General features: G+C 37.8%; 1 protein-coding gene across 5 annotated transcripts in view; it reads left to right on the top strand.

The window, feature by feature from the left end:
• The window catches only part of atos (atos homolog atossa), a 271,964-nt gene that overhangs the window by 242,595 nt on the left and 7,176 nt on the right, over nt 1–22,193 (top strand). For 4 of the 5 annotated variants that reach the window (XR_011712024.1, XM_071656663.1, XM_071656662.1 and 1 more), the window contains 3 exons: nt 5,222–6,389; nt 7,221–8,842; nt 21,769–22,096. Coding sequence is in view for 4 of the 5 variants with exons in the window: in XM_071656663.1 (XP_071512764.1) it covers nt 5,222–6,389; nt 7,221–8,842; nt 21,769–22,096 (3,118 nt within the window). In the remaining variant the exon portion in view is untranslated. The remainder of the gene's footprint in view (nt 1–5,221; nt 6,390–7,220; nt 8,843–21,768; nt 22,097–22,193) is intronic. The other variant, XM_071656665.1, reaches the window with a different exon arrangement.

The following is a 22,193-nucleotide window of genomic DNA, read 5'->3' as shown; positions in this document are numbered from 1 at the left end:
GAAGAAAGAATACTTCCCACTTATTCCCTGTGTGTGTTGTAAAAAACGACTGAAAGGGGAGGGAGCGGAGGCTGGAAATCCTCCTGTCTCTTTTTTTTAATTTTCCAAAAGAAGCAACAGAGAAGGGGCCCAAGTGAGGATATTCCCTCAAAGGCTCAGTCCTCTGTTCTTAGTGCTACCTTGCTAATGCGGGAAATGGCAAATATATGAAGAAAATTTTATGTATGTGTATGTGTATGGGCGTTTATGTGTATATGAATGGATGGGCCATTCTTCGTCTGTTTCCTGATGCTGCTTCTGACGTGAGAGAATGGGCCCAAGTGAGGATATTCCCTCTAAGGCTCAGTCCTTTGCTCTTAACGCTACCTTGCAAATGTGGGAAATGGCGAATATGTATGAAAAAAAAAAAAATTATATTGCTGATAGGTTTTGTCATAAATTATCATAGTTTGCAAATGCTGATAAGCTGGAAAATAGAACTGCAACAGAGTTTGATCATCTACAGCTTCAGACTGACACAGTCATGCTGTAATTGGCTCACAGGTGGCATATGAATGTTGTTATTGACAAATGCAAAGACTTGCCCTTTGGTAGTGAAAATGAAAAGGCAACAGTATGTGTTGTGTTGAGCTACAAAAGGTAAATCTGGAAAAAGTTAGAGGTTTAATAGTCTTAGATTACCTAAAACCAGGTTATCAGTTCTCAGTAGAAAATGCCGAAAATAGTTTGAATTTATCAAAGAAACTAATCCTCACTCTTTGATATTCTGTGTTGTATCTATACCTTGAATATTCTGTTCAGTTTTGTTCATTCTGCTTCAAAAAACAACACAGACAGCATGGAGAGAGTACAGTTGGAAGTGAACAAGAAGATTCTGAGACTGGGGAACAAATCTCATGAGAGCTCATTTAGCTTAGAAAAGAGAAGGGAAAGAAGTGATTTAATACATGTATTCAAGATTATCAAAAGCATTGATAATCTTGGTTGAAGAAGCTATATAAGGCTATATTTACCTCTTCAATGTAGTAATAGGCTGTATTTACCTCGTCAATGTAGAAATGGACAGATGTTTTTCTTTAGGTCAGGCAAAGTACATTTTCTTCAACAGTATTGTTAATACAAGGCATTATTGTTGTTAGAGAGTTGAAAGTAGTACCATAGATAAAGTTATTGATAGACTTAACAAATACTTTGGTTTAAGTCCACAACTGACATTATTTATGCCTCCTTAGTTACATACATTGTTTCCAAGTATGTCTCCTTAGGTCTTTTTTTTTCTTTATTTAGCTTTTTAACTCTTTCCATGATCATTGAAATTTTTGTGTTCTTTCACTGTCACAGACAGCCTCAAAGAACCCTGTATTATTGCTTATGTTCCTTTGTAGTAGCACAGGAACAAAGTTCATTTTAGTATATGGAACATACAAATATATGGATGTTAGAGATAGGAGAGAAAGAGCCAATAGGTTAGATGCATTGGGATCCCATTATGTAAATGGGAATGAAAATAAAGATGTTTGGTAGATGAAGCTAGACATAATATCAATGTATAAAACTTGAGTTATCCTTGTCCATTGTATTTGACTGTCATAGAAGGCTTTTGTCAGCTGTACATAAACTAATACAGTATTTACATTATGATAAGTTTAGATGTATGTTCATTGATGAGGAAATGAATATGTTTTCTACAAAGTCTAGGAAGGAGCTCTTAGGTGATGGACATCTACAGGTGATAGGTTTGCCTGGTTGGTGTTAAGAGTGGTAAAGGTGCAGAGAATACAGTTAGATAATTTGTACTGTGCATGATATAAAGTCTGTGAAAGTGTTTAACTGGACCTAGTTAGAGCATAGCCTTTTATTTTAGATGTTTTAGGACTAGAAATATGAATGAAAGATTTAGACAAAAGAAGAAAAGCTGAATATTGAGAATATAAAATTTGACTGGAAAGTGATATTCAGGATGTGTGGATGAACATTAAAAAATGCCTGAAATGATGTTGCAACTGAGGAATGCAACTTTCTAAGAATAGGCTATGGGAAGATAAAAACAGGGTAGTGGACTTCAGGTTAACACTTTCCTCATACACATCTGTCAATTTTTACCCCTGGCATAGGCCTCTCAGGCCTCAGTAGTGAGAAGGCTAGTGTAAGTAGGCTGTCTTATGTTTTTTCTGATTGTCCCTCTTATCTTTAAAGCCTCCTAAATAAGTATGTTTAACTGATTATTAATTTTTGAGTTAGGTCAAAATTACTGAAAAGAACTTTCAAGAAAAAACTGTATTTGTAGTAATTTTTCTGGTATTATGAATATATAACATTAGCAAGTATGAATTAAGTTTTTGTTTCCAAGCTGGTTACTCTGCTTCTATTGTCCATGTTCTCCATTGTATTTGTAAACATTTAAATGATCATTAATTCCTGAGTTAGCAAATATCCTAGTCAGAGAGTTGCTGAGTTAGCAAGAAGCCTAGTCAAGAGAAATGTTCAGAAAAAGTATGTAATAAGTTTCTTTAGGATTTTGGAGTATAATGAAATATTAATGCTTGTACAGCAGTTTTAGGTTGGGAACTGAGGCTTCTGAGTAAGCTCTGCTCAATATTGTGTTAGTTGTTATTCACTCATTAGCTGAATGCCTGCTGAAGAGAACCTTGCAGAAAATATACATAAGATTTGATAAATGTCCATACAATTTGGCATGTATGTATAAGTGAAATGTATATGCACTTGCAACAGGGGTGGGAAACTAGGGCTCATATTTAAGGTCCACCTACGTATGTGGTGATTGTTATTTGTTCTTGAGGTAGCTAAAAACCTGATTTAGTGCTATGCAGAAAAAATATAGATGACAGCTTTCTCACAGTTTTGCAAGTAATTTTATTAGGATGCCATAGTGACATCTAGTATGAGGTAAAGGTAAGGATTTATTAGGATGCTACCTTGGTGACCATTATAAGGTAAAGGTAAGTATTTATTATGATGCCAAAGTGGTTTCCAATATAGAGGAGATGTAGGAATTTATTATGATGCCACAGTGGTGTCCAGTATAGGTTAAAGGTAAGGATCTATTTTGATGCCACATCGATGTCCATTTGTACATGAAAGTGTTAAGGAAGTAGATCAGAGAGAAAAAATTTGATTAGAAAAAACAGAATATTCCCAAGAATAGTGATGAATGAATGTAGAGAGTGTAGAATATAATGTTCTAAATATAAAAAAGGAAAAGTTAATGCATATAAATAACAGAATGTCAAATGAAACTTTTGAGTAGAGGATAGATGGAATCTTTAGGCAAATAATAAGATGTTTTGGAAGATAAAGAGATGCAGGAAAAGTAAAGTTATACTTAACAGTTTTGGGAGACAGTGACATAGGTTTAAGATAGAAAGTAATTAAAAGAACTGATTGGGGATCATGTTAGTAATTTGATGGGATAATAGAGACAAGGAGAATGTAGAATAGGGAAGAGGAAGAGGAAGATAATACAAAGGAGATGAGGATGGCAGAATCACTTTTAAAGAATGGAAAAGCTGAGGGTACAAGTGGAGTGGTAGGTAAGATGGTGGAGAAAGGGGGTGAAGCTGCAGGTGAGCAGATATGGAAAGAATTGGTTATGTGGCTATTGAATGAAGGCAGTAATTGTAATGCTATAAAGAGGCAAAAAGAATAAAAAAGTGTCATAATACTGACAGTATAGGGTGTGCTTTGCATTGTTGGTTATGTTTCTGGAAATATTGTGACTTGAACATCCCTTGTAGGCAAAAACAAAGTATCTAGTTGTAAGAATGGTAGATGGTGTAGATCAGGTTTTTACATTTAGTAGGTAATGGGTAAAGTTCAAGGGATGAAAATATATGAATGCAACATTGATTTAGAAGAAGAATATGATAGAATTGATGACAAAACTTTTGGGATGTTTTGGCACTGTGATGCATGAAAGACCAGAATGCAAGTTTGAGCTTTTATAAAGGAAGTAGGGCCCCTATATTAGTGAGTGGTTTGAAGTAAGTACAAGAATGTATTAAGTTGTTTATTGTCTCCATGACTGAGTGACAATTTTAAGGATTTGATATTATGTTAGGTGAAGTAATGCTTGTGTACTCCTGAACAATGGTAGAAGAAACTGAAAGTTGTCATATCTGTCTTACACAGTTGATGCTATTCACTTAGCTGATTTACAGGAAGAAGTAGATAGAATGTTTGGTTACTATGATGATTTGTGTGTGATAAGGATGTTGAAAGGAAATTAAAGATCTTTGAGTCTTTCTTATGTGAAATGGACTTTTTGCAGAGAAGAATTAGATGTGGATGAGAGGTTAAGATATGAGGCCTCTGAAGGAGAACAACTGGATGTGTACTGAGAGCTCTTGTTCTTTTGAAAACTTTATGTGTATAGTACACAAAAGGCTTGTTTGATGGTTTGTTTATTCCAAATTTTGCTATTTGGATGTGAAAGAGTCTTTCTAGGTCTGGATAGCAAAAGATAACATCAATATACTTGTTTATGGATAACTTGTGTAATATACTTGGAATTAGAAGAATGCATAGGATAAAGCATGAACTTGTTAGATGGATATGTGATGTTAATAAATTGAAAGACTAATGCATGACTGAACGTTTTTTTGAAGATGGTATTACTATATCAGATGCCATATTTGAAGAAAGGTGGAGAAAGAGATCATGCAGTGTCTTTTGATTTTGTCTAAAGGTATTTGAGATGATACCAGAGGAATGATGTTCAGTCATGCAGTGGAATTATTGTGTATGTGAAGTGTAGGTGTAAATGGAGACTATTTGTACTTGATGTATGAATTTGTTTGTAGGGTTAAAAGGAAATGAATAATGAGGAAGCCCATGCTTCACTTCATTTCTTTGGAAATGGAAAGTGAGGAAATCAAGTTATGGATAGACAAGTAGGTAGATTATTTGAGATAGATATATCGTGTTTCAGTGAGAAGATTGTGACTGGTTTGGCATTTATGAAAATTTGTTTTGTGTTTTAAGAGAATAGGTGGCCTTCAAAACTGATCAAATATTCTTTTTTCAGCAGTGGCAAACTACTTTTATGTGTAATTATTTACCAGTGGTATGCTTTCCAACATTCATAGAGAAAGCTTTTCATATTGCCAAATTGTTACTTTTTCATGTAGAAGGTATCCCTTCCATACAATTTTTATTCTTAGGTCTGTTGACCAGTAAGGCATGTACTGTATACTATTTTCAGGTGTGATGATGATTTGCGGAGAAGTATAATGAAGGCAAGACTAGCAGAAAATTCACGAGTTAGTCGCAGTGAATCCCCAGACACACAGCTCGGTGAATCTCTCCTAGATCCTCCTAATTCCCTTACTCGCTTTCCTCGTCGTTACCAGTCACCTTCTCGATCAGGATCCCCATCATTAGAGACACCTGAACATCTCATTTGTCGTCCTAGACCACCAGCTCCCCAAAACACAAGGCCTCCAGACATGGACATGGTATTAGGACCAGCTGCAGCTTCTCACCCGTTTTCTTGGACCCAAGCTCGTTACCCAGTGACTCCAATTATTCATCATGCTTCTATGGATTCAGGTGGTTCACCCAGTGCTGAAGCTTTACATCTTCACCAGCAGCAGCAACAGCTGCAGCAAAGTCCTTACAGATTTGATTACTCAGGACCTTACCAACAGTACAGAAGACCACAGCCTGTTTATAATCGCCCACCGATGGGCTGGTCACAGGTTCCGCAGGTGTTGCAGCAGAAACCACAGCATGTTACTTCCCATCCACAACGAACTCATCTCTCTCTCAGTTCATGCAGCTATGACCAGCAACAAAAGTCACTCGGTCAGATATCTCCAAGGGGTGGGAAATACCAACATTATCCTGAGTATCAGCTTCAAGAACAACAGGAATTTCATGGACCTGCTGGAGAATACTCATTTCTTTTTGGTTCATACGTAGATACAAGATCAGTGAGTGAATACCAGGAGCTTGATCCTTATGCAAGACTGAGAACAAGGGGTGAGTACCTTGAAGTTGGTGCCAATGGTCCAGATTTTAATGGATTCCGTGATCAAGGGTTGAAGCGACGTGGAGAATATCCAAGTGATTGGGAATGTCAGATTGAACATCTTAATAGCAAAAGAGAATACTTTCAGCCACTACCATCTGAGTCTGAGCCTTCTTCAAGTAATGCTAATAAGGAAAGTAGAAAGTGTAGCACCCACAGTAAGCAGAGCCATGTGAGAGTGGGTGAACTGACACAGGAGGTAATGGATCTTCCTAAGGTAATGGATGATCAACTGAGACCATGTTGCTCACACACAGGAAAGCATCTGTGCTCCAGTTTAGAAGATTTGTTTGAAGTGGGCACCAAAGATGAGTCCAGATCTTCACAACCTCATCCTAAAGTAAGTTTGAGAATAAGTCTTTTCAGGTGCTCTACACCTGAATCACATATCCTATTTCATGCACGTCAGTATAATGACCCAGAGCTTTGGTTTAACCGGGTTAAGGCTACAGGATAATGAATACTCTTTAAACATATTGAACAAGTAATTATCTATATATGACTACTGAAGAATGAGGAATCTTAACCAGTGGCACTATCAGTTCACCTTAGGAGTTTTCATTTCCACCCTCATTTTGTTTTCCATCCAGTCTATATGTTATGATGTTTTTCATTGAATTGATCTTTTGAGCAGCATATAGATATTTTTTTGTGAGTGCTATCATATTTTAGATGGAAATGAGTGTTTCTGGTGGACAGAGGCTGATATGTACATAAGATGAAAGAATTTGAACTTACTACCTGACATGACCTTGTGTTTGGTCTTTGACTTTATTTGGAAGGCAGTAAGGAAATGACAACTGAGGATAGCAGATGATTCTTATGGTTAATTAAGAAAGAAAAATTCATGGAGCTATTGAACTATCAGCTTTTGATTATTATTTTGTGGTTGCTTTAGTTTATAAGATTTTGTTGACATTAATTTTCCTGTGGTCCTTAAACTTAGTTAACCAAGCAATGCAATTTTTCCTGCTTGCCCTTGTTATGACTTGAAATGAAGTCTCCTTTGATTATTTTTTTTTTGTGTTTGCATTTTCTGTAATAATGAAATATTATATATGATATGACCTGTCAGTTGTAATTTGTGCATTTATGTCTGATTTTGAGAAGTAATTTTTGCATATGAACAGGTAAATTTTTACAATATATTAATTTACTTTGATATTTTAAGGACCTGAAGCAAGAGCTAAAGAACAGAGGTGATGTTAGCCCCAGCCACTTGTTTCACAGCAAGTTCAACTTTGAGTTAACACCACGGGAAACAATGGAAATTCTCAGTGTTCTACGGCAGCCAACTCCTGTACCACCACTTCGTATTGACCGTCACAGGAACCAATCTGAAACAGAATCTCCAAGGAGCCCTTGTGAATCAAAAAGCTTGATGTCAAATTTTAAGGGAGATGGTGGTGTTTGCAGTAAATCATGGGGTGAAAGAGAAATTGGTGTCAAATTCATGAAGGATAGAGAAAAGAAGATAGATTCAAGGTGTTGGAAGGAAGGAAAATTTGAATCCTCTTATTGGAAGGATAGGGATGGGAAAAGTGATTGTAGGTTAGAAAAAGGGGGAGAAAAGAAGTTAGATATTTCATGGAGTGAATGCAAAGGGAATGTGGGACCAAAAGCCCCCTCTTCTATAGATTGTCATGGACACAACAACGAAAGGTGCCATAAAGAAAATTGGGGCAGAGGAGATGTCCAGGAGTTAACCTCTAGTCCTGAAAACCTGTTTCTTGAAGCCATAGCTCGTAGTGGTGAGAAACATTGTGATATTTCTAGTTGTAAGTCATTAGTTGATAGTTGTGAATCATATCGGACCAGAGTTTGTAGTGATATAAGTAAAGAATCGTGTGGTAAAAGAAGTGCAGGTGTTTACAGTGATAATTGTAATCATGATGCTAAAGATGCATGCGGACAGAATGCACACTCATCCTCAAATCAATCCAGATGCATTGAAGCAAAGAAGATCACCCACAAAACTAGTTTCTTTACTGCCAGTAGCGAACCAACCCAGCCAGTTACCTGCCAGCCCCTGAAGCAAACTTCACAGACTTTGATTAAGAGTCCGTTTAGTGCAGTTTTATCAAGCATCCAAAAGGAGTACAGTCAGGTCCAAGATGATGATCAAAATTATATTCAAGGATCAGGAAAATTAAAATCCGTGGTAGAGAAAGAAATGGTCAAAAGGGCATTAAATTTTGAAGATGAAAAACCTGTAGATTCAGTGTCTATTACAGGTGCAGAGAAAAACATATCAAGTAGCAACCATTTCAAGGAAAAGTTTTTATCAGAAGCAGTTGACCAAACAGTTATGAAGGATATTGGTAAGGATAGTGGTAGATGTATTAGGGATACCCGTGAAGGATTTTTGAAGAGTACAAGTTTGCTCAAGCACCTTATGACAAAAGTTCATCAATCAACTCAGGACAACTCTCAGGACAATAACCAACCAGACTGTGGGGATGATGACATGGACTGGAATGAATTGGCAGAGCAAATGAAGCAAGAACAAATTGAAACACATGACATGGAAATCTTAGAAGACAAAGAGAATGGTGTGACACTTAGAGAGCTTAATCAGGTAGATAATGAAGTGGAAAAGATTTGTAATGGAAAAGGAGTTCCTATCCCATCAGCAAGTGAAAAAGCTCAGTTTAGGCGATCTTTGGATTCTGCAACGAACATGGTCTTTCACAGTAAGACTGGATTGCCTTTGACTTCTTCCCCAGCACCTCTTCGGAAAGGAAAACGTTTCGACTATGATTCAAGCCTGAACTGTGTTGCTGCAATTAAGAGGTGAGTTATGGAATTGTTTTGATTTAGGTATATAGTAATGATTGATAGTGTGTCACTTAGCTGTTCTAATTTATGTATTACATAAAGCCTTCATGAGGTTAGTAATTTGATCACTTAAGGCAGTGCCTTTTGGTATTAGCATGGAAAGGTTAAATAGATTTAAATATTTTTGTGTTATTGTTGTCTGTATATAAGTGTCTTTCTTCCCTTAGCTATATTCTCACACTTTTTTCTGCATAGCTGTACAAGGAATGCTTTGTCTGGCTAATATGTAGGTAAACATAGCCTACCTGACCAGCATTCTGCAGAGTGGTGGAATCTGTCACAAACATTAGAGTTCTGTTTCTGTTGTCTATGTGCAAGTTTTTCAAGTATTTTTGAATTTGGTTTGGTATGCTTTTGTTAAGTTTGTAGTTTTTCAGGTAAGCAAAATATTGTTTTTTTTTCATGCATGCATATTTTGGAACAGCTGGGTCATGAATTACACTGTAGCAAATTTGAATGAATTCTCTCCATTTCAAAGACCATCAACCTAGAAGTGATGCCTTTTTTAATCACAGTATGTTTAATGTTTTCTTTAAAAAGGAGTGGACTTATTTTGATTATATATTTGTTTGACATCTAAAAAAAAAAAAGGCTTCCTGGGATATTATCATCATTACCAGTTGCTCATGTATTTTATAAAGGCCATAACAAAATTAAATCAGTTCCAACATTATTGTAAAAGTTTAGATAATGATCTCAAGAATACTCAGATTATTTGGATGTTTTGGCTGTATTTTCATAAGAGAGTAGACAGACAGTTGCATCTTGACTATATCAAAATCTGAAGTAATTTTCATTAACAGTTTAGTATCAAGTGTGGAGGGGATTGCAGGCAATGACCAAATAGTTCATGGGAATGTATTTCTGGTAGTTATGGGGTCTGCCTCCTCTACCTTATGCTCTCTCTTATCCTGTTCTGTCTCTCTATCCTTTCCTTTTTCTCCCATCTTTTATTTCTCCTTTTTCTTCCCACTTCCACATCCTTTCTCCTACATACTGTTTTTTCTCATGTAATATCTTTGTCCCCCATCCTCCTCTGTTCTTCCTTCTTTCAACTTTTCTCCTTTCATTTTTTCATTTCCCTTCCCACTTTTCAGCATCCTTTTCTCAGTTTTGTTATCCTATTCTCATCTCTTTATCCTTTTGCATCTGCTTCTCTCATTAACTCATCACCTTCCTCCCCCCCTTTTTTTTCTATCTTTGTCAGTCTTTACCCCCTCTTTTTCCTCCTCCTATCTCCTTTCTTTTGTCTTCTATGTTTTCCCTACTCATTTCCCTTATTTTCCCCTTTCTTCTTCCCTTTCTTCTGCCTCATACTTTAATATCCTGTTTCTTTCACAAATAAGATTATGACCTCATGATGCAATTACTGTCCTTCATCAGAAGACCTTATTGTGGATTGTATGGTCTCCTGTTGCCTGTCCTTCCAGGAATATGTCCATGTTCTCTTCCATCATCTCATCCTCTTCTCTACATCCTTTTCTGTCACCTTGCCCTCTCTCTTCTCCTTCTGGTTGCTGTTCATTCATCTCATTTCAGTAATGTTTTAATTCTTTTGTCCATATTTATCAATGTTTTGGTTTAATCAGAATGATTATTTTATGCATATTTGGTAGACACATGTACAGCACAATAATTTCTGTCAATAAATTTTTTGTTTTACAAATATGTACCTGCACATCTTGTTCTTCCTCATCAGTTGTCGTCATACACTTCATGTTCCATATCTTTGCCATCTCCTCCTCGTTCAGTTCACTTTACTATGGCCAATTCTTTCTCATTTTTTAGATTTTCTTTTCTCTGTTCTCTCCCCTCCTTTTCTTCATCATTAATGTTTTCCTCTTCCATCTTGTCTTTTGCTTACTCTAAATATCTCTACCACTTCGTCATTTCACCTAACCTTTTTTTTTTTTGTTACCCTTTCTTTTCTTTTTCATTCCTTATCCACACTACACTTCATCTCCCTTTTCCATCCCTTATATCTGTTCCTCCTCCACCTTCTTCAGACCATAGTTTAAAATTCTTATCATTGCATTACCTTGACACTATACAATCATCAAGAAACATACAATTCCATTACACTTGGATTACTGTTGCACCCAGAACAGATTATTTGAATCTGTACAGTTGTCTGTTGCTCTTTTAACCCCTGATTGACATTAATCCAAACTGCATGCTCTTATCACCTTGCATGGACAATTGCTCCCACTCGACAAAACTCCAACTGTTTTGGGCATCACATGCAACACATGGATTACATTTGCCTCCCATATTATAGCTATGAATACAAGGCAACAAACTAAATGCATCCAGAACACTTAGTGGTACTATTTTCAGATATAGAATGGAATCCTGTAGTATCGTATGCAAATTTACTCCACCCTAAACTGTGCCTAACCTGTCTGGTCATTGAGCCTGTCAGAAATGATTATAGCAAAGCTGCAAACCACATGAAACACAACACTCAGAACAATCAATGGCTGCCTGGCAACCATAGGCACTCTCTGCCTACGCAGTGAAACAGATATTCTCCCAGTACAATCCTGCTTTAACATGTTCAGCACTCATTCCTTTGCAAAAGCACAAACCACTTGATAACTAACCACCAATCCCCAGTTAAAGAAAAAAGCTCACTCTTGTCTCACATGTCAACAGCCTACACTCGCATAACCCCTATCCACATCAAACTCAATTCTGACGAAGCATATACTCGGTGAAATGACTTAACAAGCACAAACTGTCTTCCCGGCCCAGCCTTAAACACAGCCCTGTCATGTGTTTACCCATCTGGAATGACACTCACCAGACATTTATTACAAGTTGCACTATCCTGTCTGCATTTTAGATACCACCTATCATTCCAGCAGTACAACACCATTTAAACATATACCAAGCTTTCTCATACCCATGATGCAATGACTTCATTAAAGATGCACAACACTTACTGCTTAGTTGCCCTGCATTCTCCCCACATAGACATATACACATCATCACCACATCTTATGACCTTTTGTCCTGCAAACTGGAAGTAACTGGCAGTTCTGTAGGAGCCCCATAGAGGGGACTCCTTGGGCAGGAAGATAATTTTTTAAAAAAAAACAAGGTTAGAGCCCCTGAATATTTTTAAGAAGGGTATTTCACATTTAACAATGTCCTCATAGAGCCAGCTCAAGTGATTTACCAAGGAAACATCATAAGAAGGCCATAACTCTTGCCCAGGTGAAACTAAATGCTTCATGGCTCTTCATCAGATAGTTGAAGGGATGAACATATTAAGCTAGATGACGTCAAATTTAAGAAACTCAAGATACATAGGCAAACAATGGGAATTTTTGTTTTACAGTAGGTGCAGACACCACCTTTGAGCAAAAATAATGATTGGGATTAAAGTTAGAAAAGTGAGAAAAGTAAGTGTACAGGGGTAGCATCCTTGGACAGGTGGGTTTCAGAGAGAAAAATTCAGAGGAAGAAGTGGATAAATGTTCATCAGCAAAGGGAAAGTTAGATTTAAGATCGCTAATGTTGCATAACAGAATAAATAATTGCCAGGTGTGGGAGCTTGATCTGAATGAGTGTTCTGTTTGCTTAACGTCAGGTTTTGGATCCTTGGGAACCATCCAGCATACCTAGACTGACAACAGTGTTTTGATTCTGCACTGGAGAATCTAAATGAATGTGCACTGCCACAATTTTTTGAAGGAAAAGAGACGAAAAACTAGAGTAAAGAGTTGTGTGTTTTGTTAAGTGCTGTGTTTCAGATGGAGATGATTGGATACGAGCAACGCATTAGTAGCTGTAGTAAGGAGAAAGGATGGCTACATTGGCCAGCAAGCATGTTGCTGGCTCATTGTGGCACAGCCACCAACTCCTCTGATACCCAAGAGACAGTACTAATGATGGACTCCACTCACCTACTACCACAAAGGACATCATATTGAGAATGTAATTGTGTAATATTTGTTTGACTTCATGGTTAATAAGGACGTCAATAGTGGATGAGATTGGGAGCTGAACATTATCTTTTAGAACACTTTAGAAAGTGATGTGAAATGTACTGTAAAGGTGTTTCAAATAGTGATAGAAGGTTAGAAAAGAGTGATAGGGGATATACTTTGGAGAAGCTTGAAGCAGCACATCATTCAATCAGCATAGGTAAGGTTAAGAAGGGATAGAATGAATGTAGCAGAAAAAGGGAGGTTGAATAATGAAACTCTGGAAAGAATGTTGTGAACAAGGCTGGGGAAAATTCAAAACTTCTTCCATAGATTTATCAAAAGTAAATTTGTCAGTTGAAATACAACTCTACAAGCAAAGAGACTTAGTAGGAAGAGGTGTAGATGACAGGAAGACATGCGAGAAAGTAACTGACAAGTTCAAAAGTGTATTCATGGTGGAAGACTTTATAACCCCATCACCAGCGAGATGAGATGGGAAAAAGGATTCAGAAAACATAAATTGTTAGAATTGCCCCACATAGTTACAGGGAAAGTAGAATTGGTGGAGATTGTCACCGTATAAGATGACCTGCTATGCTTACATTTGATTCGGTCTTCTAGGCAGGCTGAAAAAAAAGGAGGAATTCAGTAAAGTATTCATTAGACATGATAGTCCAAGGGAAGGGAAGGGAAAAGAACAAAGAATACAGTTAGAAGGAAAAATTTTTTAAAATCAAATGAGGCAAGAAGATAGAGCAGCCTTTCCCATAATGCAGAGAGGTAAGGAAAGTTAAGTGATGAACTGTCAGACTGAAAGTAATTTATAGAAATGCAGATGGAATGGTAGATATATGGTAGAGAGCTGGAATTTAAGGTCCAGATTATGGAAAATGCACCTGAAATTGTTAGATTTTGGAGACGAAACTTACTTATGAAATAAGATCTTACCTGCTCTGTTCAGAGGGATTCATTATAGCAAGAATTGAAAGGGAAAACAAAGAAAGTGGAGGAGGAGGTTTGGTCCTTCTGAAAAGAGAATTCTTAAGAGTTTCAGGAAATACTGGTAGTTGGCCCATTCAAACAATGCATAATGGGAAGAGCAACTAAGGAAAAGAGGAACATAGTGGTGTTGATAATGTATAATCCTTCAAAGGACTGGATTGCTGTAAAAATATGATGATAATGAAATGATGAATAGGATGATATATGAAGTGGTAAAGCATATACTTTTCAGAGATGGTAGAGTACCTGATAAATTTGATTCTCAGGAGACAAAAAGTCTTGGAGGTGCAAGTTTTTAAGTGTATATAAGAAATTTTCCTCTTGACCTCCTGTCTCTTTCTTTTATACATCTCCCACTCAATTGCATTTTTTCCCTGCAAAAATCGTCCAAATGCCTCTCTCTTCTCTTTCACTAATACTCTTACTTCTTCATCCCACCACTCACTACCCTTTCTAATCAACCCACCTCCCACTCTTCTCATGCCACAAGCATCTTTTGCGCAATCCATCGCTGATTCCCTAAATACATCCCATTCCTCCCCCACTCCCCTTGCTTCCATTGTTCTCACCTTTTTCCATTCTGTACTCAGTCTCTCCTGGTACTTCCTCACACAGGTCCTCACACAGTGAATCTAGGTTTGCGGCAGGGGTGTGTGATGTCTCCATGGTTGTTTAATTTGTTTATGGATGGGGTTGTTAGGGAGGTAAATGCAAGAGTTTTGGAAAGAGGGGCAAGTATGAAGTCTGTTGGGGATGAGAGAGCTTGGGAAGTGAGTCAGTTGTTGTTCGCTGATGATACAGCGCTGGTGGCTGATTCATGTGAGAAACTGCAGAAGCTGGTGACTGAGTTTGGTAAAGTGTGTGGAAGAAGAAAGTTAAGAGTAAATGTGAATAAGAGCAAGGTTATTAGGTACAGTAGGGTTGAGGGTCAAGTCAATTGGGAGGTGAGTTTGAATGGAGAAAAACTGGAGGAAGTGAAGTGTTTTAGATATCTGGGAGTGGATCTGGCAGCGGATGGAACCATGGAAGCGGAAGTGGATCATAGGGTGGGGGAGGGGGCGAAAATTCTGGGGGCCTTGAAGAATGTGTGGAAGTCGAGAACATTATCTCGGAAAGCAAAAATGGGTATGTTTGAAGGAATAGTGGTTCCAACAATGTTGTATGGTTGCGAGGCGTGGGCTATGGATAGAGTTGTGCGCAGGAGGGTGGATGTGCTGGAAATGAGATGTTTGAGGACAATGTGTGGTGTGAGGTGGTTTGATCGAGTGAGTAACGTAAGGGTAAGAGAGATGTGTGGAAATAAAAAGAGCGTGGTTGAGAGAGCAGAAGAGGGTGTTTTGAAGTGGTTTGGGCACATGGAGAGAATGAGTGAGGAAAGATTGACCAAGAGGATATATGTGTCGGAGGTGGAGGGAACGAGGAGAAGAGGGAGACCAAATTGGAGGTGGAAAGATGGAGTGAAAAAGATTTTGTGTGATCGGGGCCTGAACATGCAGGAGGGTGAAAGGAGGGCAAGGAATAGAGTGAATTGGAGCGATGTGGTATACCGGGGTTGACGTGCTGTCAGTGGATTGAATCAAGGCATGTGAAGCGTCTGGGGTAAACCATGGAAAGCTGTGTAGGTATGTATATTTGCGTGTGTGGACGTATGTATATACATGTGTATGGGGGGGGGGGGTTGGGCCATTTCTTTCGTCTGTTTCCTTGCGCTACCTCGCAAACGCGGGAGACAGCGACAAAGTATAAAAAAAAAAAAAAAAAAAAAAAAATTTCCTGTACCATACAACCATGCCACTGAGTACACCAGAACCAGATCTTAACTGATATTAACATGGATAGTGAGAAAAATGTAGTAACCAAACAGGAAAAAAATGATCATGTAAAGATGGAGTTTAATCATTTGGTAAATGTGGATATAGAAAGAGCAGCAGTAAAACCAATCTCTTAGTAAATATGATTGTTGAAATTTTACAGACTCAATGATTGTTAGTTTAACATGAGTAGGGAAACGGAGTTCACTGGACTTGATGACTGTGGTGAAAGGTTCAGTAAATATTGAAAGGAAGAAGTAGGAACATGCTTACCTTTAACTTTAGATACAGAGCTAAAGATGAAAAAGGAGGAGTTTGTTAGAAATGATGTGAAAAAGCAAAGGAGCACAGTGCAATGTGGAGAAGATTCAGGCAGAACCCCAAGCTGCCAGCATTTGAGAGGTAGAAGAGATAAAGGAGTATAGTAGGATAAGAAAGAAGGAGCAAGGAAACGTTGAGAAGAATATTGTAGATAAGGCAGGTGTTGCCTCCAAAATGTTTTCACAATTTCATCAGGAATGCATTATTTAAAAATCAGATAATAAGGCTAGGAGATTAAGAGGGAGGAGAAGTAGAGGATGAAGAAAAGATATGTAAGGAGCTGAATTGCAAGTTCAAACATATTTTGAATGTGAAAGATAATCTAGCTCCAGCGAGACAAAATGGGGGGGGGGGGGGGGGGGTAGTGATAGAAAACACTGAAATTTCCAGAAAAGACATAAACGATACTAAAGGGTTTTCATGCAAATATTGTTTATGATTTAAATGAAATATCTCCATATGGGCTGAAGATTTGCACAAATACATTTAGGAACCACTTAGAGGGTTGTTCATATAGTGTTGTTCAAGATGTTGCTGGTAATAATTACGTAAAATGTTAAGGGAGTGGAAGCAGGCAAACAACATACTTATCTTCAAGAAAGGAAATGTGGAGGATGCCCTGAACCACAGGTGGGTCTTGCTGGTGAGAGTGGTCAGTAGAGTACTATATTAGAAGTGACAGAAAGCAAATAGATAAGAAGTTATCTGAGTGAAACAGAAAGGAAATCATATGCTTTAAACATTTCTTTAAGGGAATGAGCTCCATTTTAGGCAAAAGAGAAGGTTGGATGGATTGTTTGTACCTGAACTTCCAGACAGCAGTTGGACAGTACTACATATGAGGTTGGTAATGAAGTTGGATCTTCAAGCAAGAATAAGGGATCAACTACTTCAGTGGAGAGATGATTTTAGTGGATGGGAATAAATGATGGATGTAAGAGGAGTCTTCTTGAAATACGTTGATGTCACCATTGGCATGCTGCATGGTTCTGTTTTGGGACCACTGCCCTTCTTGATATATGCAAATTGTATGCCTGAAGGATTGGACACACACCTGAATATGTTTGCGGATAATGACAAAGTCATGAGGGAAGTAAATATAAGGAGGAATGTGTCAACCTAGATGGGAATGTGGATAAGCTCCATAGAGGGTCAAATGCATGGTTGATGAAAATCAGTCAAGTAAATACAGCATAATGAGGATGGATACAGTAAAACAAGGCCTCAATATGAATATTATCATGCAGGAAATAGGCCTAGGGAATCTTTGTGTGAGAGACTTGGGAATAGACATCATCTCTAACCTCTCATTAGTTTCATGTTTAGGAGAATAGTAAAGGAGACAAATTGTCTGTTGGCAAATATTGTAATGGCACCCAATTATATGGACAAGGAATACTCGACAATCTTTTCTCATCCACTTCAGGCCAAAGCTAGAATGTGCATCTCAAGGTTGGTTACTTTACTTTAAGAAGTACAAAGAACTAACAGAAGGTCCAGAGAAGGGCAACAAATATGGTACTGGAATTAAGAAAACCAATTAACAGAGAACGGCTTAAGACTTTCAGTTTACCCACAGTGGAAGTAAGAAGAATGAGTGTTGACTTACTTGAAACCTTTCAAGTTTTTGAAGTAACTTATAATTGGTGGAAGTCTGGCTGGAATACAATGACCTGAGGCCACAGCTTGAATTTGAAGAAGAAAATTGTGAAAAAAGATGTGAAGTACTTTTTAGTATATGTAGTGGATGAATAAAATACACCAAGTATAAGGTGAATGTGAAAGCATGCATATGTTTAGAAATTGTTTTAGAGATGGAGCCCCATCATTGTAGAACTCCCTCCTTGTACATAGCAGATTGGGGTGACATTAAAGAAGGCCTTAGTAAGATTATTATATAGATGAAATGAGCTTCAGGAATATTTGTGTGAGGACTTGAGAGCGCTGAAGTCCCTCATTCTTTGAATAGTAAAGGAAGCCAACTGTCTTCTGGCAAATAATAAGATAGCTTTCAAGTATAAAGATAAAGAAATGTTCAGCAAGCTGTTCATATCTGATGAAGGCCTAAATTAGAATGCTTCTCAAGTTTGGTCAGTACACTTAAGAAACACAAAGAGCTGCTAGAGAAGGCTCAGAGGAGGGTAGGGAAAGGCTAGAAGCCATAGATTTGCCCACCTTGGAGAAGGGAAAGGTTAGGGGTGACATGATCATAACATTTAAATTTTTAAACCAGATTGGTGATTTAGACAGTAGAGTTTTGAAAGATGTAGGGATAGGACTGCTAGAGGACATAGCCCAAAATTAAGCAAGAAAGAGATTTATAGGATGAAAGTGGTAGATGAAAGAAATAAAATTACTGAAAACATGATTAAGGCGTTAAGTATACATAAATTTAAGAAGTTGTGTCATTAGAGAATGTACAGGAGGTGGAATCCCTCATGTAATTCTCACTTCACTTATAGTATGAATAGGTGATTATACACAGGGATGACCTGATCACAGCTTCTTTTTTTTAAGCCAGACTGATGTCTTAGACAGTGAATGGTGCTTCAAAAAGATATAGTGGTAGAACAACCAGATGACTTTACATGAAATTAAGCATGGAAAGTGTTTAAAGAGTATAAAGAAGTACTTTTATTGTATAAGATAGATGAATGGAATAAACTGAACCAGGAAATTGGTAAATTTAGATAGCATACAGAAGGTTAAAAGTTGTATGTTAGTTGAGAAAGTTTAAGAGATGGGGCCCCACGAATGTAAAATTCCCTCCACTTACAGTATTAATGGGTAATTACACAAAGAAGGGTTATTGATAAATTGCAATGAACTACAGGCCAGTCTCAGTAGAAAGTCATTCATAAAACTCTGGAAAAGGGAATTAGAAAACAAAAATTACCAAATCCTTTCAAAGTAGAGACTACCTGAGTGGGAGACAACATAGTTTCAGGGAAAAGAGGTCATACATTGCGAATCTTCTGTACTATTATGATAGTGAACTCCATCATGGGTCAGAGAGGTGGGTAGGTTGGCTGTGTTCCTGGACTTTCAGAAAGCCTTTGACACTGTGCCCAATTGGAGGTTGAATAAGAGTGGGTTGGGGATTGTTTTGTAACTGTCAGGTCAGTAAAGTGTGGCTATGTTCTATCAGTGTCTTTTTTGTGGATGATGAGTGATCTGCGAATATAGGTTGCAGAAGTGTGACGTAGGGATGGTATTTTTATTTCTGCCTGGTGTTTGGTGAGTAGTTGTGTAGTGGTTTGGGTGGGAGAGGGTTAGAACTGTTGCAGAAAAATTATGCCAAGCATGTTAAGGTGCGACTATGTTTGAATTATTTGTGTTTCATTGTGCTGTTGTTGAGTGTTGATTACTAATCTTATGGTACATAAATATGTATGGTGTTATCGAACTCTGCCTACCAGAAGTCATCTTTGGTAAGGCTGCACCATCATCAGTGAACAGAAAGGAGTACAGTCTTTCACACTCCTTAGAAATCCATTATTTTCCTGTTCATATGTGAAATGCAGCCTCAGAGCTGCAGGAGCCCCATAAAAGAGGTCCTGGAGTTGTGTAATAGTAATATTTATGTTTACTGCAATACCTCTAAAATACTTGAAAATATAATCTGGAAGCAGGTAAATATTTTCTTCATTGGTAAAAGCTATTTAAGAGAGAGAAAACTTTATTTCAAAATGAAAAATGTTGCATAGTGAATCTCTTTGATTTCTGTGAGAAAGTAGGCAGCATTCTAGAAAAGAGGAGTGGGTGAGTGGATTTTGTGTTCTTAGACTGCCACAATGCCTTTGGTTGTAACCCCTGAAGAATATTTATGATGAATCTAAATACCTAGGCTAGGGTCAGAGGAGTACCACATAGGAGGACATTGAGAATACATGTCAGAGGAACTTCTGGAGGACACAGAGAATACATGTCGGGGGAACCTCTTCAGTTGGCAAATGTTGATCAGGGCTGTGATAAGGCCACTAATATTTTTGATCTACATAAATGGTTTGTCAAAGGAGACAGGTATACAGTCTGAACATTTTTGTTGATGTTACCAAAAATATGAAAGGAATGGAAAGAATTCCATAAGGAATTTAACTGTGAAATATATAGTCTGTAAAACAGTAAAGAGTTTAAACAATCTATGAGTGCTATATCAGGGAAAACAATTTGAAAGTCATACTATGAAAAGGGTAAAAGATTATATGGAAAGTTTTGTGGCACCTGGATGTGGAAAGGGAGTCATGGTTTCGGTGCATTACACATGACAGCTAGAGACTGAGTGTGAACGAATGTGGCCTTTGTTCTCTTTTCCTAGCACTACCTCGTCCTCACGGGGGGAGGTGGGGTGCCATTTCATGTGTGGTGGGGTGCTGACAGGAATGGATGAAGGCAGCAAGCATGAACATGTACGTGTGTATATATGTATATGTCTGTGTATGTATATGTATGTATGTGTTGAAATGTAGCAGGGGGCTGGAAATCCTCCTCTCTCGTTTTTAATTTTCCAGAAGAAGGAAAAGAGAAGGGGGCCAAGTGAGGATTTCCCTTAAAGGCTCAGTCCTCTGTTCTTAACCCTACCTCGCTAATGCGGGAAATGGCAAATAGTATGAAAAAATAAAGAAAATGTTGAAATGTATAGGTATGTATATGTGCATGTGTGGGCATTTATGTATATACTTGTGTATGTGGGTGGGTTGGGCCATTCTTTCGTCTGTTTCCTTGTGCTACCTCGCTAACGCTAAGTATAATAAATGAATAAATATAAATAAAAAGGTCCAAGATATGGGGCCCGATAAGTTTATAACTAGTTCCCTTCAAGGACTGTGGAAGTGGGTAATTACATAGGAATTACTCGAAGCAAAATTTGTCACCAGAACATAATATGAAAACTGTGAGAAAAGTGAACTCTATTGAATATTTTGATAAGTCAAAATTGACTTAAAGTACATGGACAGTGAGATCTGTAGGAGGATATACAGGATATACAATACATTTTTTTTACCAAGACTGGAGTATGCCACATCAATCTAGTCTTCTTACCTGCTGAGCCACATAGAACTTCTGGGAAAGAGACCTCTGGAATGCAGCAAGAATGGTATCAGAATTGATTAGAATTTATGATGAAGAAAGAGAGGAAACCATTTTGGAAGAAAGAAGGATAAGGTGAAATGTTATGACATAAAAGTTACTGGGAGGCCTTGAGAGCATTACAGATCAATTCATTGAAGTCAGAAGAGAATCCTAAACATGGCAACATAACTGGAAGTTAGGCATGATATCTGTGTGTGGAAGAATGTGCAGAAGTATTCGTCAGCAGCCGAACTATAGACCCTTTCAACAAGCCAAGTGAAGATGGAGTAAATGGGACTAACCTTGAAAAGTTAAATTTTTTTGATCGAAATGCAAGAATGGGTTGGGGGACATGAGTTTAAAGCTTCTTCCTCATGTGCACTAAGAGGATGTAGCACAAACTTGGACACTCTTACCTTTGGAGATTATGAATGCATGAAATCCCTGCTGGCTTGCTTTTACAGATGTAGGCAGGTAAACATGCATGCATACACAAACAAATGCACTTGCATGCATACATTTACTCAAGAGAATGCACACACAAACACAAAAAATGCATATGTAGCACCTTAGATATGCATGTATATAATTCAGACATTATTCAAATATTCCCAAAGATATATAGAATAAAAAAGATATTTATACATGCTGCACAATGCTTTATTTTCCAACATCATCTAGTCCTTGGCTTTTTGTAGCTCTCCTTTACTTGACTGACCCTTTCACAAAAAAATTGTAGATCGACATCGTTCCACTGCAGTGCGCTGTATAACTGTGAAAATGAGGAGGAAGAAGTCGATACTGTGGAGACGCATGCAGCTCGCAACACCATAAACAAATCAACGCAGCTGTCAGCATCAGCTCCAGCCACTGTTACATGTTCAAATCTACTAGGCAGCTTTGAGGAGTGTGTGTTAAATGGACGTCTTGAGCCTGTATCAACAGTTCAGGGCTTCACTGCAGAGATAGCTGCCTCAGGTGCTTTCTGTCCGAAGCGCACCACCAAGCCTGTCACTGTCTTCTTTTACACATTATGTGATAATGACCAGATCTCATCTCCATATATGGTATGTAATTTTTATATTTGTTTTAAACCTTTCTTTGATCATTTCCATATACCGTTCCTATGTTTTTAGTGTTTAAACAGGACAAGTTTTTTTTTTT

Source organism: Panulirus ornatus, chromosome 63, assembly GCF_036320965.1.
Source record: "Panulirus ornatus isolate Po-2019 chromosome 63, ASM3632096v1, whole genome shotgun sequence".
Lineage (NCBI taxonomy): Eukaryota > Metazoa > Arthropoda > Malacostraca > Decapoda > Palinuridae > Panulirus > Panulirus ornatus.
The sequence above is the reverse complement of the archived record's forward strand: the minus strand, read 5'-3'. Positions and strand labels throughout refer to the sequence as shown.